The sequence below is a fragment of the Sceloporus undulatus genome, chromosome 4, assembly GCF_019175285.1.
Source record: "Sceloporus undulatus isolate JIND9_A2432 ecotype Alabama chromosome 4, SceUnd_v1.1, whole genome shotgun sequence".
Taxonomy (NCBI): Eukaryota; Metazoa; Chordata; class Lepidosauria; order Squamata; family Phrynosomatidae; genus Sceloporus; species Sceloporus undulatus.
The window spans coordinates 216,126,549-216,150,711 of record NC_056525.1 but is presented as its reverse complement, the minus strand read 5'-3'; the positions used below and the strand labels follow the sequence as shown (position 1 = coordinate 216,150,711).

The 24,163-nt window shown below is 39.2% G+C and overlaps 1 protein-coding gene across 1 annotated transcript in view; it reads left to right on the top strand.

The window, feature by feature from the left end:
* Positions 1 to 19,914, top strand: part of CALB1 (calbindin 1) — a 35,451-nt gene extending 15,537 nt beyond the window's left edge. The window contains exons 4-11 of the mRNA XM_042466359.1: positions 5,339 to 5,422; positions 5,522 to 5,578; positions 11,954 to 12,031; positions 13,424 to 13,479; positions 14,544 to 14,583; positions 14,701 to 14,754; positions 14,871 to 14,942; positions 18,457 to 19,914. Coding sequence (XP_042322293.1) covers positions 5,339 to 5,422; positions 5,522 to 5,578; positions 11,954 to 12,031; positions 13,424 to 13,479; positions 14,544 to 14,583; positions 14,701 to 14,754; positions 14,871 to 14,942; positions 18,457 to 18,570 — 555 coding nt within the window. The 3' untranslated portion in view covers positions 18,571 to 19,914. The remainder of the gene's footprint in view (positions 1 to 5,338; positions 5,423 to 5,521; positions 5,579 to 11,953; positions 12,032 to 13,423; positions 13,480 to 14,543; positions 14,584 to 14,700; positions 14,755 to 14,870; positions 14,943 to 18,456) is intronic.
* Positions 19,915 to 24,163: the final 4,249 nt, after the last annotated feature.

The window sequence follows — 24,163 nt, the reverse complement described above, 5'->3', positions numbered from 1 at the left end:
GAATGATTTCTCCCAGCGGCTTCATATAAATGTTAAATAGCATCGGGGACAGTATGGCGCCTTGAGGGACGCCACATTTAAGCTCCGTTTTGAGGAGCGACTCTCCCTGAGCATCAATCACCCTCTGGAATCTACCGGAGAGGAAGTATCCACAATAACAGGACAAGACCCCAAGGTGCATCATTAGGACCTGCTGCAATCATGGAATCCCATGTCAGAGCAGAAGTGAGCCTAGCAAAATTATCTAGCAAAAATTTCACGTAGGCAATTAGATTCTCTTCCTCAGCTCTCCTTGTTATTTAATATAAAACACTTTTCACCACTCAGAATTGCTAAATTCAGTGTTCCTGTGTAGATGCAGTCATATCTCTTACTGATAATCTTTTGGGACATTTCCAGAGATGCCATGAAGTCCTGAGCTATTCCCAGTAAGGCAGCTTTCACATAAACGATGAAGCTGCCCACCGAACATCACTAATTTGGGAAATTCCAGCATCATGCCTGAGATGATCATCTCTAGCACAGGCAGCCATACTATTAGCTATATTATTAGAATACATAAAGTCAGAGCTAAAATACAGGCAAGAAAGCATACTTACATAGGCTAGGAAGGAAATCCCACTACATATGGATTTTGTTGTAAAGTAAATGTAACTATGGCTCCAACAAAGTTATGTGCATAAGATACTATAAATTAATTTAAAGAGCTCTGCATTGATTCATGTAATTGTCAGAGATGCCAGATCTAAATACTAAAGACAGATTCATGTATTCATATAGAAAATAAATATGGCTTAGATTGCCAAAAAGAATAAAAAACAATAAAAATAAAAAGACAGTGTAAAAGGGAGACAATCACAACAAGAGATAAAGGAAATAATCCCCCTTCATTCCCTCTTCTTTTCTTCTTTTCCCAGATGGGTATAATGGAAGCAGAGCATATCATGTTTGGAACTGCCAAACATGATTAAACATTAAACATAATTAAAGTTCAGTGGGTATGCACTGCAATGAATTATTTGAACCTAAGAAACTCCATGGGATAATTTCTGAGTTAACAAGAACACAATTTTACACCCACTTATTTAGAGGTAAATCCCACTAAATTATAGGATTTAGTCTCTAGTAAAAATCAGGAATTAGCAGAGTCTTCTACTAATGCTTCATTGGCTAGTTGAAACTGAGGCTACCATGATAACATACTTTACCTTTTAGTCTTCCTAGCCTAAATCATTTGAGTAGGGGTGTTCAGCTTGTAGAACCCCAAACCTCATGGGATTACAGCTTACTTTAGAAGGTTCCAAAAATCATTTTCTCACCATGAGTAGCTGCTGAGAAACAGCATTCACAGTGGAAATTTCTTTGCAACAAAAGAGGCTTTCACTGTGTGCACAAAGGTGTGTGTATGTAAGAATGTATATGTGTAGACACATCTGCATAGATAAATAGATGACCCCAGTCCAAGTCCCAGTCCAAATCTGATTCCCAGTCCTTCCAGCCAACCCCAGCTGCTGGGGAAAGGTGTAGCTCTGCTATGTATGTTCCCTCTAGGACAGAAGGTGTATTCCAGGCAAGAGTGTAGTAATGGGGAGCAAAATCAGGAAATTGTCCCCTCAAGTGAGAATTCTGACCCCCATGCTGAAATTTTCCTTCAATCCTTAAATTTCTAGCATTGTGGAAAATGAAAATCATTCATGCCTAGAACTTTTACATTTTATGTGTTTAAATTTCCATGGTAACTTTGCTTGCCTCTTTCCTTTGGATGCCTAAACTCTATTTCTAATTGCTCAATTGAATTTTTTAAAGTTACTGCAATGCTAGAAATATGAGGTGATGCTTCCACCCATAGTTACATCCCTGAGTGTGAGTACCCTCCTACCTACCCACCCTTTTAACCCACCAATTTATCCTTTCAGAATCCCCACACACTATTATTTTCAGTGGGAGGAAGAGTCAACATGCAAGTTCCGGGGCTGGTTCAATGTATTTCTCTTTTTGGGGGCGTGAGTGGGAAAAACAGGGATGCAAGGCCTTCCCTTTTTATACTGGCTGCTCCTACCATTATTAGAGCATCAATGGTAGAGAAACTATGGCAGAAGAGCTAACTCCTCAGCAGGTGAAGTTCTGCTTCAACCAAAGGCTCCTCCGTGGCTTCCCAAGTGAGCATAGTACAGACTCAGTTAAATGAAAAAATTAGAACACTTGGTTAAAAAGAGCATCCACAATGGCAAGCTGGTTCACCTTTCCATGTATTTTCTGTTTCTGTCCTCACTTGCTTCAGGGTGATCCCTGCGATCTAACTGGGTTTCCCTCCTCCTCTAAAAATCAAAGTCTAATGGGAAGGCTTCCTGAAATAATTAAGAAGCAACCTGAATAGTTTCACAAAGTGCATTTTTAGCACAGCTGCTGCTTAAGTTGAGGAAGTTTTAAGAGCATTCTTGATGGTGGAGAGCATTAGACTGTCCATTTTCAGAGCTTTTATTCAGGGCCCTCAGGCTAATGTGGAGAGTTTGACAAGCTGCTTGCTCTTCTAAAAGGCTCCCCTCCCTGCACTCCAACCTATTTGTTCAAGTCACTGGTTATGCTGAAACAGAGGTTCAAAAGTCTATCCTTTCATATTTCCAGGTTGCAATTATTCCATGTTTCAACAATGTAAGCACATTTCTCTTAGGGGGTAGGAGTGAAGGTTATATCATGCTAGGAATCCTCAACTGTCCCTTTTTTCTTTCTTTATGAATTTACAGATATACAGATAGATCAAAGCTTAATTGAGAGTAATCAATATAAGGGAATGAAATGTAATTTCAACATGGAAAATTTTGTGTTTCCATGGAAATAACAAACACTTTCCTATCCCCAGGACAGTATTAAGACACACTGAAGCCCTAAGCAATGTTAAAGAGGTCCAACAGTATTAGTATACTTTCGAAATTTAGTCAATTCTTTGTATTGTATAATCAGAGGCCCTAAGCTATTGCTTACTTTACTTGGGCATAAATCCAGCACTGTCTGCTATCTTGACCCCTGACCACGTTGGATGCAGTCTGCTAGTGATGCAAGCTGACTATCTGTTGCTTGACAGTCCTGCCAATCACAGCCAGGGAGCAAAACCATTAAGAATATCTGCTGGCTGGCCTGTATGATGGTTAGCAGGAGTCACAAAGGCATGGCAGTAAACTTTCTAGGACTACAAAAATAGATGATAGGATGTTCAGCCATTCTACATGGGGCAGGGGGCAGGGAGTTGTCTTGCTGAGAAAGTCAGACAACTGCACCCATGTGTCATATTGAAAAGATCCATATGCTGGACCTGGGGTTTTTTGGTACTCATCTGGCTTAAAATTGTCCACTCTGACTGGCAGTGGCTCTTCCCAGGCTCTCAGGAAGAAGTGGAGTGTCTACTTCTTATCCTGCTCTCCCTTGCTATTTTTCCCCCTTAAATCAGAATTGCATGGTACATCCTTTCAAATAGAGAATGATGCTCTGTAAATTAGGACACAAGTCTAATAAAGTGATGTAATTTATCCTGAGTGGGCTATACCAGGGGTAGGAATCATGCAGCCCTCCAGATGTTGTTGGACTGCAACTTCCAGCAACCCTAAGCAGCACAGTTAATGTTGAAGAAAGTTGGAAGGAGCAGTCCAACAACCTCTGGAAAACTATGGGACACCCCCTCCCCCAGTCTTATATTTATGCATTGGATCCAATTGGTTTTATTAAAATCTGAATTTCAACTTAATCTAAGTTAATGTTTGAAGCAGAAAATTAAACACTTCAAATTCCATGTATGAAAGAAACATATGGAGGCGTGAGGTCCCAAAAAATTCATATGAAACATTAACATACACATCAAGTTTTCTTCTATGTTATGACAATGACACAAATATTTCAGGTTATTTTATTATAATATACAATACAATAATCACAATTCACAGCGTTTACTGTTTCCCATTGGATTGAGCAGCTTGAACAAGTGCAAGAATATCTTGTGGCAATGGATTTAAAACTGTGCTTATGAACAAACCCTTTGCAATGATAATCCTGGAAACACAGACATTCTATTTCTAGCTCATCTAAATGTGTTAAAGCAAGAGGCTATGGATTAGGGAGACCGAGCTGGGGACAACTAAGGTCCCACTGTACTGCAGCCACAGAGCTCAGGTAAAGGCAATGAGCAAGGAGATCACATAGGGCTAGAACAAAAGGTTAAGTGACAAAATTTTAAAGCCAGTCTCAGACTGAAATAACTGAAGGATAGTTTGCAATAGAGTAGTTTGTGATACAGGAACCAGGTGAGGCAGAAAGAGGGCCAGGCAGGATAAGAGCCTCATGCTTCTTGTTCGCTTGCACTGCCATTTTGCCTGAAATAGACACTTCATGTTAACCATCCAAGCAATAGATGAGCTCTCAGTTTGGGAACTACTTGCATGACTTTTAGATGGTATGAAATGTGAAGGTTCTGCATAGAATGAGTGGATAGGAGAGAGAGGGGGAGCGAGAGAGAGTTAAGGAAAGAGGTAAAACCTAGTTTCTACAGTATTTCTCTGCATTGGTGTCACATTCAAAACAACAGTCTGCTCTAAGAGGATACCATTTAACAGAAATCTTGGAATATAAGTGAACCCACCTGACATCCTCCCATCTATAGTGAAGAGGCAAATGTGGGCACTGATCCCCTAGATTAAAATAATTATTTATCCCCCCCCCCCCTTGCAATTTTCCAAAATGTCTAGCATTGCAAAGAGCGGGGCATTGCAAACCACTCACACCTAGAAATTGCATTTGCTGTTTTGCATTCCCTTGGTGACATTCCCCAACCCCTTTTCTTTGGATGCCTAACCTTCATCGTTCAACTAAAGTTTTAAGTTACTGCAGTAATGAAGGACTGAAACAATCTATCTGAAGGTGGGAAGGAATTCTTATTAGAAGGGCAATGCTTTTGTTGTGCTGGGATAATTAATGAATCATATGGTTATGAAAGCCAGCTTTCATTAAAATTGTGCCTGTTAAAAGACTGAATATTTTTTAGAAAAAGGAAAATAGGTTCTACTTGAAAAGTTCTGCAGATCCACAAATCCCTTACTCTATCTGAAGCCTTCTGTGGCAGTATAATTATACAGAACATTTTCATGATTACAATTTATTTCAAACTGCATTCACAGGAGACACACACACACACACACACACACACTATATAGTAATAGGCTAATGACAAATATCCTTTTTTAAAAAAAAATATGTGTGTGTGTGTTCATATTCTGGAACATTAACACAATATCTATCATTTTAATTCAGTAAAGAGTTAATTTAAACAAAATGTAAACTTAATCTTTTACAGCTTGCTCAGATATTACCAACAGAAGAGAACTTCCTCTTATTCTTTAGGTGCCAGCAGCTGAAATCAAGTGAAGACTTCATGCAGGTAACCTATAGAAATTTTTCCTTTTGGTAAAATTAAACTGTGAAGAACAAAATCTCTTCTTGCCATTTTTGTTTTAAATGGCTGATTTCTCAATTCCAGACATGGCGAAAATATGATAGTGACCACAGTGGCTTTATTGATGCTGAAGAACTCAAGGTAAGAAATTTTGTGAGATTATTTATTTAGATGATAAAAAATAATGATGGCAACAGTGACAACAAAATCCTAGTAAAATAATTCTGGCAAAAAGACTATCAGTTCTTTGATTTCCAGAAACAGCAGCATTAAGAGGCATTTTCAGTGGATGTTGGAGATTGTAAGGGTGCATATGGAAAAGCTGTCTCTAAGGTTTTTGGGATCTAAGCTCTTTAAATAAGATAAAGAGATTTCTACTAAGTTGTAATTCCCTATCAGTGATACAAAACCATCAACGTTTAAAGGTAAAAATAACCCAGTAAAACAAACAAGAACACTGTAGTATGATAACAAGCTCCTTTAGTATAGGAATTTTATTAAGTTACCTCTTCTGAAACTAGTATGGAAGCTTTGTTTAGCTCAGGGATGGGAAACTGTGGCCTTCCAGATGTCTTTGGTCTACAAATTCCATCAGACATAGGCAGCATAGCCAATAGTGAGGAATTATGGGAGTTGTAGTCCAAAAACATATGGAGACACATAGTTGTCAACCCCTGCTTTAAACAAACAATTTATCACATGTTAACTATTCCAGGACTATACATCGTAAAAGTGGGGGCTAAATGCAACATCATGCTGTCAGTTGCAGCAGAACATTACCCCCCTTCCCTCACCTTGCAGCCCCCCCCAAACCTGGCAGCCTAATTCACATTTTATATCTATTTGTGTGATATGCAGATTAAACACATTCTGCAGATATTTGTGGTAATTTGTATATTTAAATATTGGAACTTTACTCTATATTAATGCTTCTTGGGATGATATACAAAAAAAATAATTTCATAATATTTTAAAACCATTTAACATTTAAAACTGTAAATGATAACTAATTACCATAATTACTAATGACCATTATTAAAACTGAACTTGTCACCTCATTACCATACCCACAAGTTTTTCATTTTCTGTTGTCATTGGGCTATTTTAAAAGGAATAAACAGTTGACCATCTTAGAGTATGTGGAGCTTGTCTTCATACTGTTTTCTGCACTCATATCTACAACTAGTTCATTCATAGCTATAAAAGGTCTGTTCCTAGGCACTTCACGCCATGCATCTGATGAAGCAGACATTAGTTGGTGAAATCTTGTCTTTCTGTTCGTTAATCTCAAAGATGCTACAGGATCCCTTTGCATGTTATCAATAGGGTGATAATTCTCACATACCTCTGGTCTGGGAAAGTCCTCTTCAGTGAAAGGCTCATTGAAAATGGCAGGCAGCTCTCCCTGACAAAGCAAAGTATTTACTACCTCTTGGACCCATCTTGTCTCACTGGATCTAATCAACCAAGGTGGGCTGTAGGAATGTTTACATGTGGTGGAATGGACTGATTTAAGTGTTATGTCCACAAGAACAGAAACCTGGCCAGATGGAGCAATCAAAGTCAATTATTGTCATACTGTCACATTCTGAATGAATACAAACAACTTTCTCCTCAAATGCCTAGCAAATGTGTCACTCCAAGTAGCTGAGGGTTCCACACCTTGTCTCTGTGGTCTCATCTGAAATCAGACCATTTCTGTTGAGTGACAGGTTTAGAATGTGACAGTAGAGTTAACCTCTTTTTAAAGACAATTTCACTTCTGAATAATAGACACAACGAAGAGAGAATGTGCTATGTCTGATTGCATTTGCTATGCAATTTCATCATCTGCACTCTAGCCATGTTCTGGTTTGTTTCACTGGCTGTAGATCTTCAGGAGAATTCTCCAAGGATAATTATGGGTTCTTGCACTCTCTTGTACCTCCCTTCACTCCATACTGCTTCTTGTTTCTCTGCTATGGATTTTTATTTATTTATTTATTTATTTATATACCGCTATTCCAAAGATCATAGCGGTGAACAGCAAGTAAGCTAATTAGCAAGTAAGCTAATTTGCCCCCAACAGTCTGGGTACTCATTTTAGCGACCTCGGAAGGATGCAAGCCTGAGTCGAGCTTGGGCCCTTTTGCTGGTCTTGAACCTGCAACCTTGTGGTTTCGAGTAAATGGCTGCAGTACAGGCATTTAACCACTGCGCCACCAGGGTTGCATTGTCTCTTCTGCACATATTTAGATACAATAGGGCTCAATTAACTTAACATCTGAGTAAACCATTAAAAAAACTGTACTATATAATCAATCATAGTAAATGTGGAGTTTGTCATTCCAGAATGGCTATAATTTCTTTATTATGGTTTGAAACCATTTTCCAGACAATGGAGATACACAGCAAGTATCCATCTACCTTTCTAAACATCTCCCAATGTATATTCTCCTCTTTTTCCCTCTTCCGTTGCTTCATTAAGGCACATAGTTCCACTACCAAAAAGTCTGTGGCAGATGTAACAAAAGATGCATTTTTTGGCGATCTAGTTAATATGCCATATCAAATCTGTTGCAGCAAAAACCTCTGAGTTTGTGGCACCTTAAGTACCCATAATTTTATTATGGAAGTACCAAACTTTGCTTTGCTTTGCTTTGCCTTATATACTTTGTGCTATTAAATTTATTCCCTTATTCCTGTGACTGAACTCCATTGGTTTTTAAGCATTATATGCAAGAAGCTCTATAAAAACACTCCACCTTGAAAAATTTACCCAGGAAATTTGGTGAAGGTCATTCCACAATTCAAATGTCTATGATGCTATGAGACTTCACTTATTGGCTAAACGTCTAAAGGGAATAGGAGCCTTGTTCCTTGCAAAACAGTCGGGACACATATTCTTGGGCCATATCTCAGGCTCTAGAAGGGCTAGAGACCATGGGGGTGAGGGTGGGATGTTTAGAATAGAATAGCTAATTGTTCAAATAGTCATTGGGTAGCATGTCATGAATCTATGTAAACTCAGCCCAGACAGGCAATATTGCAACGGGGGGTGGTGATGGGGGGAGGACTTCTCCAGATTTAGTTTTGGAGATACACAGGGAGGTGCAATGAGTAGAGGCATTGACCCATTCCCAGTTCTAGCGGAGGCTACCATTTCACCAACTGAGTCTACTGCTGCATCTTTCCTTGGGATTGTATGACTGCATGCTCCTCAGAGGAAACAACAAAACGTTAGGGCCAAGGATTCTACACTAACCTTCTTTCCAACGTATTGGTTTCTGTATGTAAGGAAGGTATTCAGCCATGCAGCCCCTCCTCTGTGTAGGCCTAAGGGACAGTTTTATGATGTGGGTGTGGTAGCTTAGTGGTTAAGACACTAGTTCTGATGATCGGAAGTTCAGAAGGTTGGCAGTTCAAGGCCTGGGTTCTGCATGATGGGGTGAGCTCCTGTCACTAGTTCCAGCTTCTGCCAACCTAGCAGTTCAAAAGCATGCAAATGCAAGTAGATAAATAGGTACCACTTTGGAGGGAAGGTAACAGTGTTTGGTGCAGTCATGTTGGCCACACGACCACCAGAGCAGTCCTTGGACAATGCTGGCTCTTTGGCTTAGTAATGGAGATGAGCACCACCACCCTACCATCAGTTTTGACTAGACATTCATGTAAAGGCACTACCTTTACCTTTTGCTTTTAAAACTGTTTAAACAGAGAGCCTCTCTGTTATAGAATTATAGAATCAAAGGGTTGGAAGGAACCCAAGGGCCATGTAGTCTTGTCACAACTAAAACACTTTCAAAAGATGGCTGTCCAGCTTCCATTTAAAGATGGAGAGTTTGTCACCCTCTAAGGCAGTATATTCCACTGTCGAACAGCTCTTACCACCACAAAGCCTTGCTATTTAGGTGGAATCTCTTCTCTTATAAACTGAATCCATTGTTTCATGTTATGGTCCCTCGAGGAGCAGAAAACAAGCCTGCTCTATATTCTGCATGACATCCCTTCACACATTTAAAGATGGATGTCATATCACCTCTGGGGCTTCTCTTCTCCAAGTTAATCATACACAGCTCCCTAAGTTGTTCTTCATAGGGTTTGGTTTCCAGACCTTTTACCATTTTGGTCACACTCCAGGGAAAAGGTCCATTATTTATTATTATTATTATTCAGATATGATCTAGGGCTGCATCTCCAATGCAGAATTAATGCAGTTTGATACCACTTTAACTGTCTTGGCTCAATGCTATGGAATTCTGGGAATGGTGGTTTTGTGAGATATTTAGCCTTCTCTATTGAAGAGCTCTAGTGCCACAATAAACTACAAATCCCAGGATTTCACAGGATGGTGCCATGGCAGTTAAAGCGGTGTAAAACTGCATTAATTCTGCAGTGTGACAGCAGCCTAGAACAGCGTTCTGGAAGCTGGCATCCTTTAGAAATGTTGGACTCTAGGCTTCTGGTGGGTAATCCCCTTTTCAGGAATGACTTGCTTAACTCACCAGCTTCATATTACAGCTAGGTCCTTGCTCTTCCACACAAAGCTTATCCGTCACACCAATTAACCAATAACTTTCTCTTTCTGTTAGAGCTATAAGCTAAAAATCTGGTTCATAATATCAAAACGAAACAATCCTCCACAGAATAGTATTAAGAAGTTAGCGCAGGTGCATGAGTGTTTTGCTCCCAGCCAATATGCCTTTACAATTCCCAAGTTCTCCAGATGTCTTTCTTAATAGAGAATTTTAAATGTCACCAAACTAGGCCAATTGACTAATCTGCTGGGAAAACAGAAAGTGGCTTGTGTTTGAAGGTCAGTATAACAACTTCCTGCTTTCCTTCAAATTTGCTAGCAAAAAAAAGAAAGAAAATGGAGGTGTACAGTCATGGAATCAATCTTTGAAGGAGACGACCACACTTTAGAATAAGTGACTAGTGGCATTAAACTTGAAGCAGGACACAAGCTAGTTTAAATGACAGTTATTTTTTTTACAGAGGAAGCTTGTCTAGGAATGCAAATTAGAGGACAAAGTTCAAAACCAGATAGATTTGGATAGTGGGGGAGATACTAAAGCAAAGTAGAATACAAACAGTTCCACCTCACCTATTTATATGTAGCTGGAGAGGAAATTGTACATTTAATAGAGTGCTGCGTACACATCCTAGTGTGGGCTACTCAGTGTGATTAGCTGCATCAATAATTGGTGGTAGGACTTGCATGAGCAAGTGGTAGTCTCTTATTATCAGAGGTAGTCTCTTACTATCACATACCTGTTACTATTAGAGGTAGTCTCTAACTATCACTTACCTGCTGAAGCAAGTTGATGGCTATGACTACTATTTATCCAATAAACCTGCATATATGAAGCCATTCCTAGTATATATGCATACAATTTAGTTGGGTACCCTGTCTACAAGGGTGTGTGTGTGTGTGTGTGTGTGTAAAAACCCTTTAAGTTATAGATGCAGCCTGCTGTAGTGTGGCATGAGAATTGAGCCAGCATTCAGAAATGGCTCCCCTCTTGCCAATAGGAGAAGGCATGGACTTCTTGCAGCACTTTAGATGACACCTCTCAGAGTCCTCCAGCCAGCATGGTGGTTGACAAAAGTCATTGGCTGTGTTAGCTGGGAAATTCTGGAAGCTGTAGTCCAAAAAATAGCTTTTCTGAGCTCTGATTATTTCCTACTAGGGCCCCTCATTGTGCCTATTGGAGGTGGGATTAGGGAATATTTTTATGCAGCAAGTTGATTTGGTTCATTGTTCAGTTGTACTGCAAGTCAAGCCCTATCCCGGGAGTCAATTGTCTATGAGGGCTGGTTTCTGGATGGCAGGGCATTAGAGCAGAACTTTCCCTCTTGATGCCTACACATAGATGTCAAAGAGATGTAGTGTACCATATTTTCTTCAGAACATTTCATTGCTGGAAGAGAAGGCACTGGGTTAAATCTACAAGGTTAAGTAGGAAGAGATCCTCTTTACTTCCTAGTGGGCTACTCTCAAAAGAGATTTGGGGATGTTGCTTCAAGATACACCCAATTTGAGTAGATTCCCAGAACTCAAGGCCCAGATCTTCTCTACTCCTCTGTTTGGAAAATCTCACAATGAGGGTTCAGCCTTAAAATATATATATTTGCAAATCAGATGAATAAACTCAACCGGGGGGGGGGGGGGGCGGTATGGGCAAGGGCTTGCAGGATCAAAGCAGTAGAAAATAGAGATTCTTGGAGATGTCTCATCCACAAGATCGCCATGAGTTGGAACCGACTCAAGGGCTGCTAACAACAACAAATAGCTTCATTCCTTAATATGATGAGACAACTCAGTTTTACAGGGGAATCCTATGCATGTTTACTTAAAAATCAATCCTATTAAGTACACTGGGATTTATTCCTATCTAAGCATAAATAAAATTGTAGCCGCTCTATACTAAAAGAAAACAGAACATTTACTGTATGTCATACAACATATTTTCCCCAAAACAGCAAACCAGATGAATGTATTTATTCTTTTTTGACATATTTGTTTTGTTACAGAGCTTTTTGAAAGACTTACTACAGAAAGCAAACAAGCAGATTGAGGATTCAAAGCTGTCAGAATATACAGACATCATGGTAAGAACAGTAGTAACAGTTTCATTTGGGAAATTTAGTTCATCCAGTTTCCGTGCGAATACACTCACAGAGAAGCTAAAACACTCTTTCCCATTACCATATTTTGATCCCTCACACTCTGCTCTGAATTATGCATCAGAACCTTCACACGCACTGAACACCAAAAGAGGAACTCTGATGTCCAAGTGAACAAAGGTTTGAAGTTTTGACTGGGAGAAATCTAGCAGGTATTCCTGTAGTGAAGCCTTCATTCATTTCCATAGAACTTGTGCAAGTTGCCATACATGGGAGGCTGTTTCACAGCAGTGGTACTGGCAGATTGAAACTGCTTTCAACAATGGCTTGCAATGCAGGCACCCAAAATGGCAGTAGTAACCAACTTGATTCACTGGCACTGTCCCAATTAAATTTTGACACAGCTGGCTAGAGTATTATTTTTACAAAATTACAATTCTGTCCTAATGATGTGGAAATTTGGCTCTTGTGAATAATCATATGGATTGGTTGGTGGCGAGAAAGTGTAAACAGCCAGCATAATAGTCATCCTGGGAGAAAGGGGGGATATAAATTCAATCAATCAATAAAGCAATCAGTCAGTCAATCAGTCATGTTTTGCCTGATTTTGGTTCCAACATTAGTGCATTATTTATGTGATTCTTATCCTGTCTTTATATTGCTTATTGACTATATTGACATGTACTTAAGACAGGCCACAATTAATAAATAGCTGATGAACTTATTATGGTTCCCACATTGATGCATTATTTATGTGATTCTTATCCATCTTTTTTATTGCTTATTGAATATATTACATGTATTTAAGACAGCCCACAATTAATAAATAAATGATAAACAAGGTGGATCGTTAAAAATAACAACAGTGGATTTAGGGCACTCTTCTTTGAATGAAATGATATTGGATCAATTTGAAGCTTCCATGTACAGAAGTGAGAGAGGCATTGACTCCATCTAATCTTCCTGCGCTGCTTCTCATACTTTTCTGGAGGATCTCTTAGTCTTCCACTGTCGATTATAAACGGCAAGGGGCAAGTGAGACACAAGAGTACCCTGTTCCATAAGCAGAACTCAGGGACCCATATAGTATAAAGAGCTATGAAAGCAGGTATGAGAAATGCATACATTGTAGTAGGAAAAGAATCTTGTCTTTAAAGATGATTGTTGGGGTGAGAACATTTTCAGTGTCCACCTAAAAGCAAGGAACTGAAGGGCCAGGTATCCATGTCTGGAAGTCTGATTCAGGATTATCATGAATTGGTGTCCCCTGATAAGACAAATCAACAACAGTTTTAGGGAAAATTTTCATTTTCTCATTGTGTAGAAAATAGTCACACAACAACCTCTCCTCTCATTAATCCCATAACAATCTTTCAGCTTAAGATGTTTGATGAAAACAACGATGGAAAACTGGAACTAACTGAAATGGCCAGGTATGTACAGTTATAGAGGAAAAACTGGAGACTAGCAATAAGCACTAAATGAAAGAAAGAGAAAAGTAACTTCAGAATGTTGAGAAGCAGTCTGAATTGTCAAAACCCAAATAAAATGATGATCATGATCATCATCATGATCATCATGATCATCAAAACTTTATGTTCAATAGAACTCTGTTCTTATAGAAAGAAAAAGCCAAGGCACAGCAGTGGGTGTGGACTGCAAAATTCAAAAAGGACAAACAGCCATATTGAAAGCCCTGCCAGGCTTAGGTTGGCAGGACTTTCCCTCCACCTGGACTGACACTGGATTTTTTAAAAACACATTTCCCTCTCATTCCAAGTAATGGGAGGGGAGTTATTGAAATGAGTTTCATGAGTAGTATAAATTTCCCCTGTATTTGGTGGCAGGTGGGGAATCAAACCTGGGTGGGTGTACATTGGGAGCCTGTCCTAAGTGGCCCATGCCCTGTATCCCATCCGTTTTCTATTTTCCAAAATCAGTGTTCCCATGCTGGGAGGATATGAGCTGCAAATGTTTCCATGGACTCAGGGGGAGGCATCCGGGATAGCTTCTCTGACAGTGGGGCCATCACTCTCTGTCCTTGAAGGAGATCAAAATTATTATTTGGCCTCTAAGATGACCTCCCATGTGCCACAGAGATTTCATCCTAAAAAACATTTGAACAAGAGGTATGCACAAAGGGAGTTGCTCACAAATAATGTTACATCCAAAAGGCATTGAGATTTTGCAACTTGTTTTATTGAACTGTTTCTCAGCATCTTCTGTTGGCAGGTTAAACTTTTTTTTATATTCAAATAGCTTTTTATCTTTTTAATTTTGATCTTATCCTTTCAAATATAGGTTTGCATTGTTTAATACTGTGAATAATTTAATTGCATAGTAATGTTCACTTTTTGTACATTTTTAGTTTTTAAATTGTAAGCCATCTTATATTATAAGCTACATAATAATAATAATAATTCTGTGAAGTCAATATTTACTACTTACTACAGCTGTTCAGTAATTGTTTTGAATTATCTGTGTGTTTTTCCCCAAGATTGCTCCCGGTACAGGAGAATTTTCTCATTAAATTTCAGGTATGCAACATCACATTCTAAGTATGAAATTATATGTACTGTATATATATCATATACACACCTATCAATATCCCATCCACTATTATTCTAATACTTTCCTTTTCTTTTGACTGTTAGGGTGTCAAAATGTGTGCAAAAGAGTTTAATAAAGCATTTGATACATTTGATTCAGTAAGTAGTCTATATTTTGAAATTTAAACTCCCAGTGAATTAACCATTCTTATTGTACATGCTCTGCCAGGTGGAATAATTCAACTGCTCATGTCATCTTATTTGTTTGTTTTCAGGATGGAAATGGCTACATAGATGAAAATGAATTAGATGCTTTACTGAAAGATCTCTGTGAAAAGAACAAAACGGTAATTCTAATGGCTTTCATTTTCATTAGAAGAACATTTAAACAGTATTTAAAGCTTTACCCCTCCCCAATGACCAAGACAATGAATACTGCAGGCTTTATAATCCAATAAATTTAGATTTCCAAATACAATAGAGTGCATTCATATGTGCAGAATCAGATAGCAGTCATTGACACTATTGCTACATTGCTGTTCCTCTCAGTTCCTCCCCCCCCCCCCCCCCCTCCCCAGTGGTTATTTTATGTTATTTCTTTGAATTGGGTTTTTGTGATGCTGTTTTTGAAAGGTCCAGTGATGTCCATTGTCTTTAGTTAATCTTCTCCCCAAACACTTGGTTCCATCCCTTTGAAGCAGTCTGGGGGATATAGTAATAGACAATGCTCACTGGAAATGGTAGAAACTATAGCTTAAAATATCTGGAAGATACCAAAGTTGTTGAATGCTGTCTTAGAGCCAGAGCTTGGGGAAAAAATAATTGCAACTCCCACAATCCCCCAACCAGTATGGCCATGCTGGGTGGGGGTTTGAGTAAGCTATAGTACAAAGGGAGGGAAAGAGTAGTATTTCCAAACTCTGCTTAGACTATTTGAAGTGTGTAACACTAACAGCACATCCCACAAGAAATCTTAACAGTGTAGTACCAATAAAATGGTAGTAGGACATTATTCAGTGCTGGAATTCTTCATGACTTTCTTTTAAGGTCAACAGCACACACTCTGTATAGTTTGGCCTCTTCCAACCCAATGCCTTCTTAATATTTTGGATTTCAACACTCAGCATTCCTGCCCATTGCCTATGGTAGAATGGGATTATGGGAGTTGAAATCTAGACATCTGCAGGGCATAAAGCTGGGCAAGGCTGCTCTGATGTGACATCCCCCTGCTATTGGTGCAGATTAAGATTGACTATCTCAACCATACGGACCAGTGCATTCTTTTTACCTTGACTATCACTTGCTTTGAAAGGGTAAACGCTAATTGTGTGTCAAAAGTGAAACTTGACAGGCCCAATGTCAGTGACAGAGAAATGTCCAACATGCACAAAAATATTTTCACTTAGCAGTTGCAATAGTTATACCTGGTAGGAAAGGGAAAATCATATTTTTTTCACATATCAAGTATCAGTTCAAGTGCTGGGGGATGTTATATTCTCACGATATGGCAATCAGAAGAGCCTTTGCTGAGCAGTTAATTTCTAGGTTCAACTTCCAAATACGGCTTGTTTGCAACCCTGGAAGAGGGCTTCTGATCATAGAATACAGTGAGTTAAATTGACTACAGGTGTGATTCAGTGTAAATCAGATTTCCTTATACCACAGTTTACTTTGGCCAGGGATGTGTAACTTGTGGCATTCCAGATACTGTGGGACTGCAGTTCTCATCAGCCTTAGCCAGCACAGGAATAGTGAGGGCTTTTCAGAGTAGCAGTCTGAAAACATCTGAAAATCCACAGTTACCTACTATGGTTTTTAGACTATGATCTTGTGAATCAGGCATGATTTTATACAGTATGCATGTGTACACTGGTAATGACTAGTTTATAATGTATAAGTAAAAGAAGTGGGGTGGGGGGTGGAGGTGAAATTTGGATTGCAATTCCAGAAGGCATTGAACAAGGCCTTTAGCCTCTTGCATCCTATTGCAGTTTTGATCTTAGCTGCTCCCTCTCCAGGCCTTTTAAACTACACAGTTATAGTGAAATTATTCTCCTTTAACTGCTGTAGCAACAGCTTGTTATTGTTCAGCATTTTAAACTGGCTCCAACCTCCCAGGCTGGAGCCCGGACGCAGGATAGCGGTGGGGATTAGCGCTCACTAAATCGCCGCTGAACCATTAGCCACCATCAGCCTGGGTCCAAGGTGGATCCCAGCCGCACTCCACCAGCACTTTTTAGAAGTCGGACCCGGGCTGATGGCGGTTTAGCGGCAATTTAGTGAGCGACAATCCCCACCTGCATCCTGGCTTCAGCCTGGGAGGCTGGAGCCAGTTTAAAATGCTGAGTGATAAGCTCCATAGACTAAGATTCTTGAGACCAGGGCTCAATTCCTCGCTTCGTGACCTTGGACAAATCACATGCTCTCAGCCTCAGGGGAAGGCAATGGCAAACATTTTCTGAATGAATCTTGCCAAGTATGATAGGGTCTCCATAAGTTGGAAATGACTTGAAGGCATACAACAATAACAACAACAAACAAGACACTAGTGTTCTCTGGCTGAGAATTCTATAAATTGCTCCCTAAACTACAAATCCCAAGATTCCATAGGATGGAACCATTACACTTTAACAGTGGAACTGTAGTGCTATCATTATATAGTGTGAAAGCTACTCAGAATTTGAGTGCAAAAGTTAATCATATTCAGTGTTTTTATCTTTCTAACTGTATTTTTATTCTTTTAGTAAATAATCTATTTTACTATTGTAACAATTTAATTCTGTGTTAATGTATCACTTTTTTTGTTTTAATTGTATTGTTTTTTAATATTGTGAAGCCGCTCTGAGTTCCAGTTCTGGGAAAAAAGCGGGATACACATAAATATAATAATAATAATAACAGCAGCAGTGCTACATTACAGAATGCAAGAGTCCTTTTCATGAGTATTTAAAGCAGATGCCCTAAAGCTAAACAATTCTCCTCTACAGAGTACTATCAGTTTATGCATTTAGGCTAACAGTGAAACTGGAATCCTGACCAAAATATTCTTTCCCAACAAAATAATGATTTTTAAAAAATCAATGAAACTTTATTAGAGTTGACAAATCTCAGGTCCTAGTTCCAGATCTCCCGTTGTCATGGGTCATCTCCAGATAGGAGACAAGGGTGCAAATTCTTCAGGTTTGGTGTGTACCTCTCTGGGCAAGAGCGAAAGTACAGCAGTGGCTTGCTATACTTTCCAAGGCTTAATTGATTTGTTGCTGCAACTTTCAAAGACTCTCTAAGGATTTATGTATTTACCTAGCTGGCCGCCTCGTCCTCTCCTAGTCATGATGGTGGTAACTATGCTCTGCTCTGTTTCTACTTTCTGGCCAGATGCAGGTTATTTTTTGTTGTTATGTGCCTTCAAGTCATTTTGGACTTATGGCTACCCTAAGGTGAACCTATCATGGGATTTTCTTGGCAAGATTTGTTCAGTGAAGGTTTGCCCTTGCCTTCCCCTGAGGCTGAGACCATGTGACTTGCCCAAAGTTACCCAGAAACAAGTAGGCTAGATTAAATGTTTCTCATCCCATCTCCCCAAATTAATGAAAGGGAATAATCCACTTCCCTTTGATTTGGGAATAACCTCTTAGCTAAGATTTCTGCTTTAATTTCCAAACAGAAAAATATGGTGTGTGCATGTGTTTGTGTTTGATGGACGAGCTATGAGTAACTGTGATTAGTAATCATAATGCTTAATGACAACACCAAGGATTGTACCTAGGTTTCAGATTTTCATCTGTAAAGTTCAAGGCTTGGAACAATCCTGAATTGGCAACTCTATTTAATTCAGCATTTTCTCTTTTTCTAAAAAAACAGGTATTAGACATGAACAACCTTGAAACATACAAGAAGAACATTATGGCCTTGTCTGATGCGGGAAAGCTTTACCGAACAGAACTTGCTCTTATTCTTTGTGCTGGGGAAAACTAGAGCTCTTTGATCACTTCCACTTAACTAGTGACGTAATATATCTTTAAAAAAAAATAACTGTGCACTATAAGGGAGTAGGCTTTACTTTCTTTTATACCTTGTAAATTTAAAACTGCATATAGATAATTAGCCAGTATACATGGCACATTCTTTTCAGCTTGTTTCTATACTGTTTGTAATGTACAGTTTTTGTAACTATAAGATTGATAAAGAGAATGTCTCTGTTTGGGCCAGTCTGTTGATTCATTTACAAACAAAATTACACCCTAATATGCTCATTGTTTCCATAGCATATGTTTGGGGCTTGTTCTATCCTTTGACACTTGCTGTTGCAGCAATAATGATCTCTATGAATTAAATGCTCCTTCTGACCACAATGGAGAGAATAATAGGTCTGGAATCAATTACTTATTTTTTTCTGATTGTAACAGAGCTTGACAGAGAGCAAGTTGTTGTAAGGATCATTCACAGCAGTTTGCTTTTCTTTTGCATAAGAAAAGGATGGCCAAGCTATGGCCTACACTCCAAACTGTAGTGCTGTCTGCTGGTCCAGTCAATGAACTACAGGAAAATCAACCCCAAAACATAGAGAAGGTGCATAGGTATTATTAGGAGCACTGGGGTGGCACATATTGATTGTTACTCGACCTGCAACGTGCTTGTCAAAAAGCCTGGTTTTCCCATATTAAACTATTTGAAACTCATAAATTTTCTATAAATAAAGTCTGTTACTTGTAAACCGTGCTAAGCACAGAGCTTGGGAAAGCTTCTTCTTTGGATTCCCAGAAGCTGCCAACCAGCATTTTGGGAGTTGGAGTCAAAAAGATAACTTTCCTCAGCTCATGCTAGATGTATGGTTTCAACTAAAGGGGAGAGGTATAGGTTTCTGGCATGCAAGCATTGACAGCAGAGAATTTAGCAGTGCTATAGTTTAGCAGTGTTAATTCCCACCAGATTATTAATTTCACAGCTATCCACTTTCCCTTAATTCACACAGCAAAGTCAAAGGTCCCTCAGGATACGGAGGCACCAAACTTTATGAGAAATCTTTAAGCTGCCTTGGTAGCCCAGCAGGCACAACTGTGTCTTTTACTGGATAAACTGCAGTTGGTAAACAAAGGGTACAATAAAATAAAAACAGGCATAATTACTGAAACACAAATGGACCTCATACTGTACTTTACCTTTTGCTTTAAGGAATGCTGCTGTGTCAGAGAATATGACAATCCATTTTCTAAAACTATTTCCACACTTGGCAGATTATGACTCTCGCAAACTGCTGTTTTTACATCATTCTGTGTAATCTATAATTAAATTTAATATACGAAGACTTCTGGTGTCTAGTTTCTGTATTTCCTATGTTCTTTTCGTTATCTGATAATTTTTTTAAAAAAAGATTTAATTCATAAGTGATGTATAACACATTTGCCCAGTTTAGTTAGGCCACAATCTAATTTAGTGGGGACATGTGAGACTTGGGACACATGGAGCCCCCAGAGCCATATTTTGTGGTCTGCAAAGGTCCGAGACAGCATTGTAGCAAAAATTTCTATTTCTTTGTGGGGGGAAAACAACAACCTGGAACGGCCGCTCATGTTCATCCAGGCAGCCCACAGTTTTTCTGAAATTAATGACATATATTCAACACAATTACAATGCAGCCATATATACCTTGAGTGGGAGTTGGTGGCAACAAGCACAGCAAAACTTAATATGATCAGGCAGCATATCCCATGTCATTATTTTCAACAGAAAATGTTTGTGCCCACTGACTACAGATGGAGCTACAATGGCTGATATCCAACGTATATCACCCTAAAGGGGATGATTAAGTGCCTTCTGTAAGATTTTTTTGGGATACATGAACAATTTTGTGAGCATGAAAAATTGCTAGTACAGAGTCTGCATTGCATCCAGTCATTTATTAGTTTAAAAAGTGGAACTAATTTTAGAAAATAGCATTGGGGGAGTGGCTCTCAATGGGATTCAGTTCTTTTTTCAGTATATTCCATTAAGCCAGTATGATTTTTCTATAGATGAAGATCTATCCCTAATTTAGACTAGTGTAAGAGGGGCACCAAAATGTGCATGTCAGTGGAAAGATCTCAACCTAAAGTTACATTTTCTTGTGAACAGGCCCAAGCTAATTTTAAAAATACCTACGAATACAATTATTTTATATAAAATAAAAGTGCTGATTTTATGTTACATGAAGGTTCAAAATCATTTCACATAAACAGAAATGGTCTCCAACAAGCAAGTGCCTTGTTTTTCATTTCTGAAATTTGTACTAATTTAAGCATCTCTCTTGGTGAGCAAGGGCTTAACACATTAAGAGGCTTAGCTAGGTCAGATGTCCCCATTTTGACAGTTCTACAAGTATTATAATCTAATTCTTCACCTTCTCACTCACCTCTAATTTCTCCATGCAATGTAAAACATTCTGTATTAAAAAAAGAGAACAGAGATCTGAATTTTTGCCTAGAGCCATAATTAAGAATTATAAAATGATTAAAACCTAGCTTGTCAATGAAACCACTTGATGTGTCTTTTCATATTTAAGTGGAAAGGGAAAACCTTCGCTTGTGAATGTTTGTGATGCAAGATGCCTGATTGGTAGTTTGATCTACTGTGCAGAGGATGATTTGTGCTTCATAGTTTCACGAAAATATCAACATTGTCCAGATGCTGCTATATTACTGAGGAAGCTGATAATTTGGAACTTATGTCATCCAAGACACCACGATTATTGAGGAAATATTAAACTGGGACATTCGTACATGGCTCCCTCAAAAGGCAACCAGAAGAAGAATGGTTGTTTATGAATATGTGCTATATCTGAAGCTAGCTACATTTCTAAATATGTAATAAAGCAATGTTATTTTGGTGGCTAATTAGGATTGCCAGGTTTCCAAATGAGAGAGATGTAAGGTAGACCTATATAAGGCCTGCATCAAATCTCATGTCAAGAGGGCCTCTTGTGAAGACATCCAAGCTCCTGTGAAATGTCAAATCTCATAGGAAACCCCAACCCCCTGGAAATATTGTGGTGATTGGCCAGCAGCTACCACATGGAATGAAATTTTACTGCTATCAGGTTAAGGATATTGCTTAGCTTGGAGTGGAAAGAGTAGACACTAGCCATTCTTGCAACAGAGCACACACATGCCTGAATTTTTGTTGTATCATTTGAGGGCAGTGTGTTCATGTGATATCTGAAAATACAAGATTTTTGGCATCTTGCTTAATGTGTAGGACAAGCATTCTGGGCCTTAAATAAGATATATGTCTTACAATAAGGGGTACCAAGCAACCTTAGTAGCAACTCAGTTTAAAGCAGTAAACACACTTATTAGGAGGTAAGCCCCTTTCAACAAAGTAGGACCTGCTGCTGAGTAAACATCTAGTATGTTTCAGTGGTTTGGCTATTGGACTACAACTCTGGAGACCAGAGTTCAAATCCATGCTCAGACATGGAAACCCATTGGGTGACCTTGGGCAAGTCACACTCTCTCAGCCTCACAAGAAGGCAAATGCAAAACTCTTTCTGACAAATCTTGCCAAGAAAACCCCATAATGGGATCGCTTAAGGGATGCCATAAATTGAAATGACTTGAAAACACACAATGGCAGCAACAACAAACTTCCACAAGGATGCACTTTCAAGATCCTTCAGATGATGACTAAGGCCTCCCTTTTTCCCCAGGTTGAAATCCTTACAATGACTGAAATTTGTGATTCAAAGAGAACCTTTTGATTAACTCTGCATCCCTTCCTGGTATTTTCAACTTTTGATGTTAAGATGCACATTCCCAAAGTCTTCTAAAAACAGTGTCTAAGAGGAAAGTTGTATTAGGCTCATGCCTGGTCCTGGGTAATACAATACTATATTCTTGCAAAGATTGGAAATGTTTTTTGCTACACTATAAGAATATAGTGACCACAATTTTTGGACGTTCTAGTCCAAAAAAGTAACTTTTCTAAGCTCTGTTCTCTGGTATTTAGGCTTGAGGAAACCTCTATGTGAGATCCAGAAAAGTCACTATAAGAGTAGGGAGTGCTAGTCTAGATGGAATAAAAGTCTGTGGCAGCTTCACTTGTTCACATGGTGAGTAGAATTGCTTAATGTATTAGTGTTTAATATTGCAAGAGGACAAGTGCGCAATGCAAGCTTGCAGCTGTCTGGTAAATTACATAAGACATCAACAAGAGACTGGAGTTTTACATATGTTGATGTCATTAGAAGAAGCTCATCTCCCCCCCCCCCCCACTTGTGCTATTAGAAAATTACATTCATCATCACAAACGTTTAGCAATGCAGGCTGGCATCCATATTCATATTGATCAAGACTATCAGTCCTAGCTAACTCAATTTTCCAGAAGAAGACATCCATAATTAAGCACCTAAATATAAGTGCCCCAATTTTCAGAGCTGCCATGTGACTACAAATCCCAGTGGTAACTAATGGTGCAACCAGTACTGTGAATCTTTGGAAATGAGGCCAAGACAGATCAAATACTACAGTGTACAGTTCAACTGCAAGGGCTCAAATTATGTGACACTTAAGTAGTAACCCATGATAGGAAAGCAGGAATCCACACATCAAGTACACAACAGTGTGTGTGTGTGTGTCACCTTCAAGTCACTTAGGGCCAGTACAGACCGGCACAATACAGTGGCTTTACGGAGGCATGGGGGCATAGTATTCAGATGGCGCATGCCCCCATGCTACTGGGAAGCCACACAGCTGATTTCATGTGCACCAGAGTTATGGTGCTGCGGCAGCACGGCATATAAACTGTGTGTGATGCTGCAGCACTGTAAAGCCACAGTGGGGCAGGAAAAGCCACCATAAAAAGTAGCGGCAATTTGCCACTTCTTTTTTGCAGTGGCAAAATGCCGGAGTGGGGCCACCAAGTGTGGTTGCTGCGGCGCCCACCCAGCTCTTTCAGGGGTGGCATCACGCTGCCTCTTTAGGCTGGGCTGTTTTGGTCCTTTGTGACTTAATGGCACAGGCTTTTCTTAGGCAAGGAATATTCAGAGGTGGTTTTGCCAGTTTCTTCCTCTGTAACATTGCCTAATGCACCTGAGATTCCTTGGTTGTCTCCCATCCAAGTATTAAAAACAGGGACGACCCTGTTTAACTGATCTTTCCAAGATCAGGCAGCATTTGGTGCCTTTAAAGTATATGGCTCAATCTTTTTCATGGTATCATACCAACAAAATATCCTGAATACAGCCCATGTAATCTGATTTCCAGAGGGCTGGAGGAGATGGTCCTTGTGGTCTCTTCCAGCTCTATGATTCTATGATGCTTCAATTTTGGAAGCAAAGATGAGGATGCATCTACACTGCAGAATTAATGCGGTTTGACACTACTTTAGCTGCCATGGCTGTAGCCTACATAATCCTGGGATTTGTAGTCATGTAAGGCATTCTAATTATATGTATTAGTTATATGTATTTTTTTTCTTTTTCTCTCGCCCCCTTTCCCTTCACTCTTTTTCTTAGGTCTTCATTTTCTGAATGTATTTTACTTTGAGCATAATGTTCATGTTAAAAATGAATTAAGGAGTGAACTTTGTATGTGGC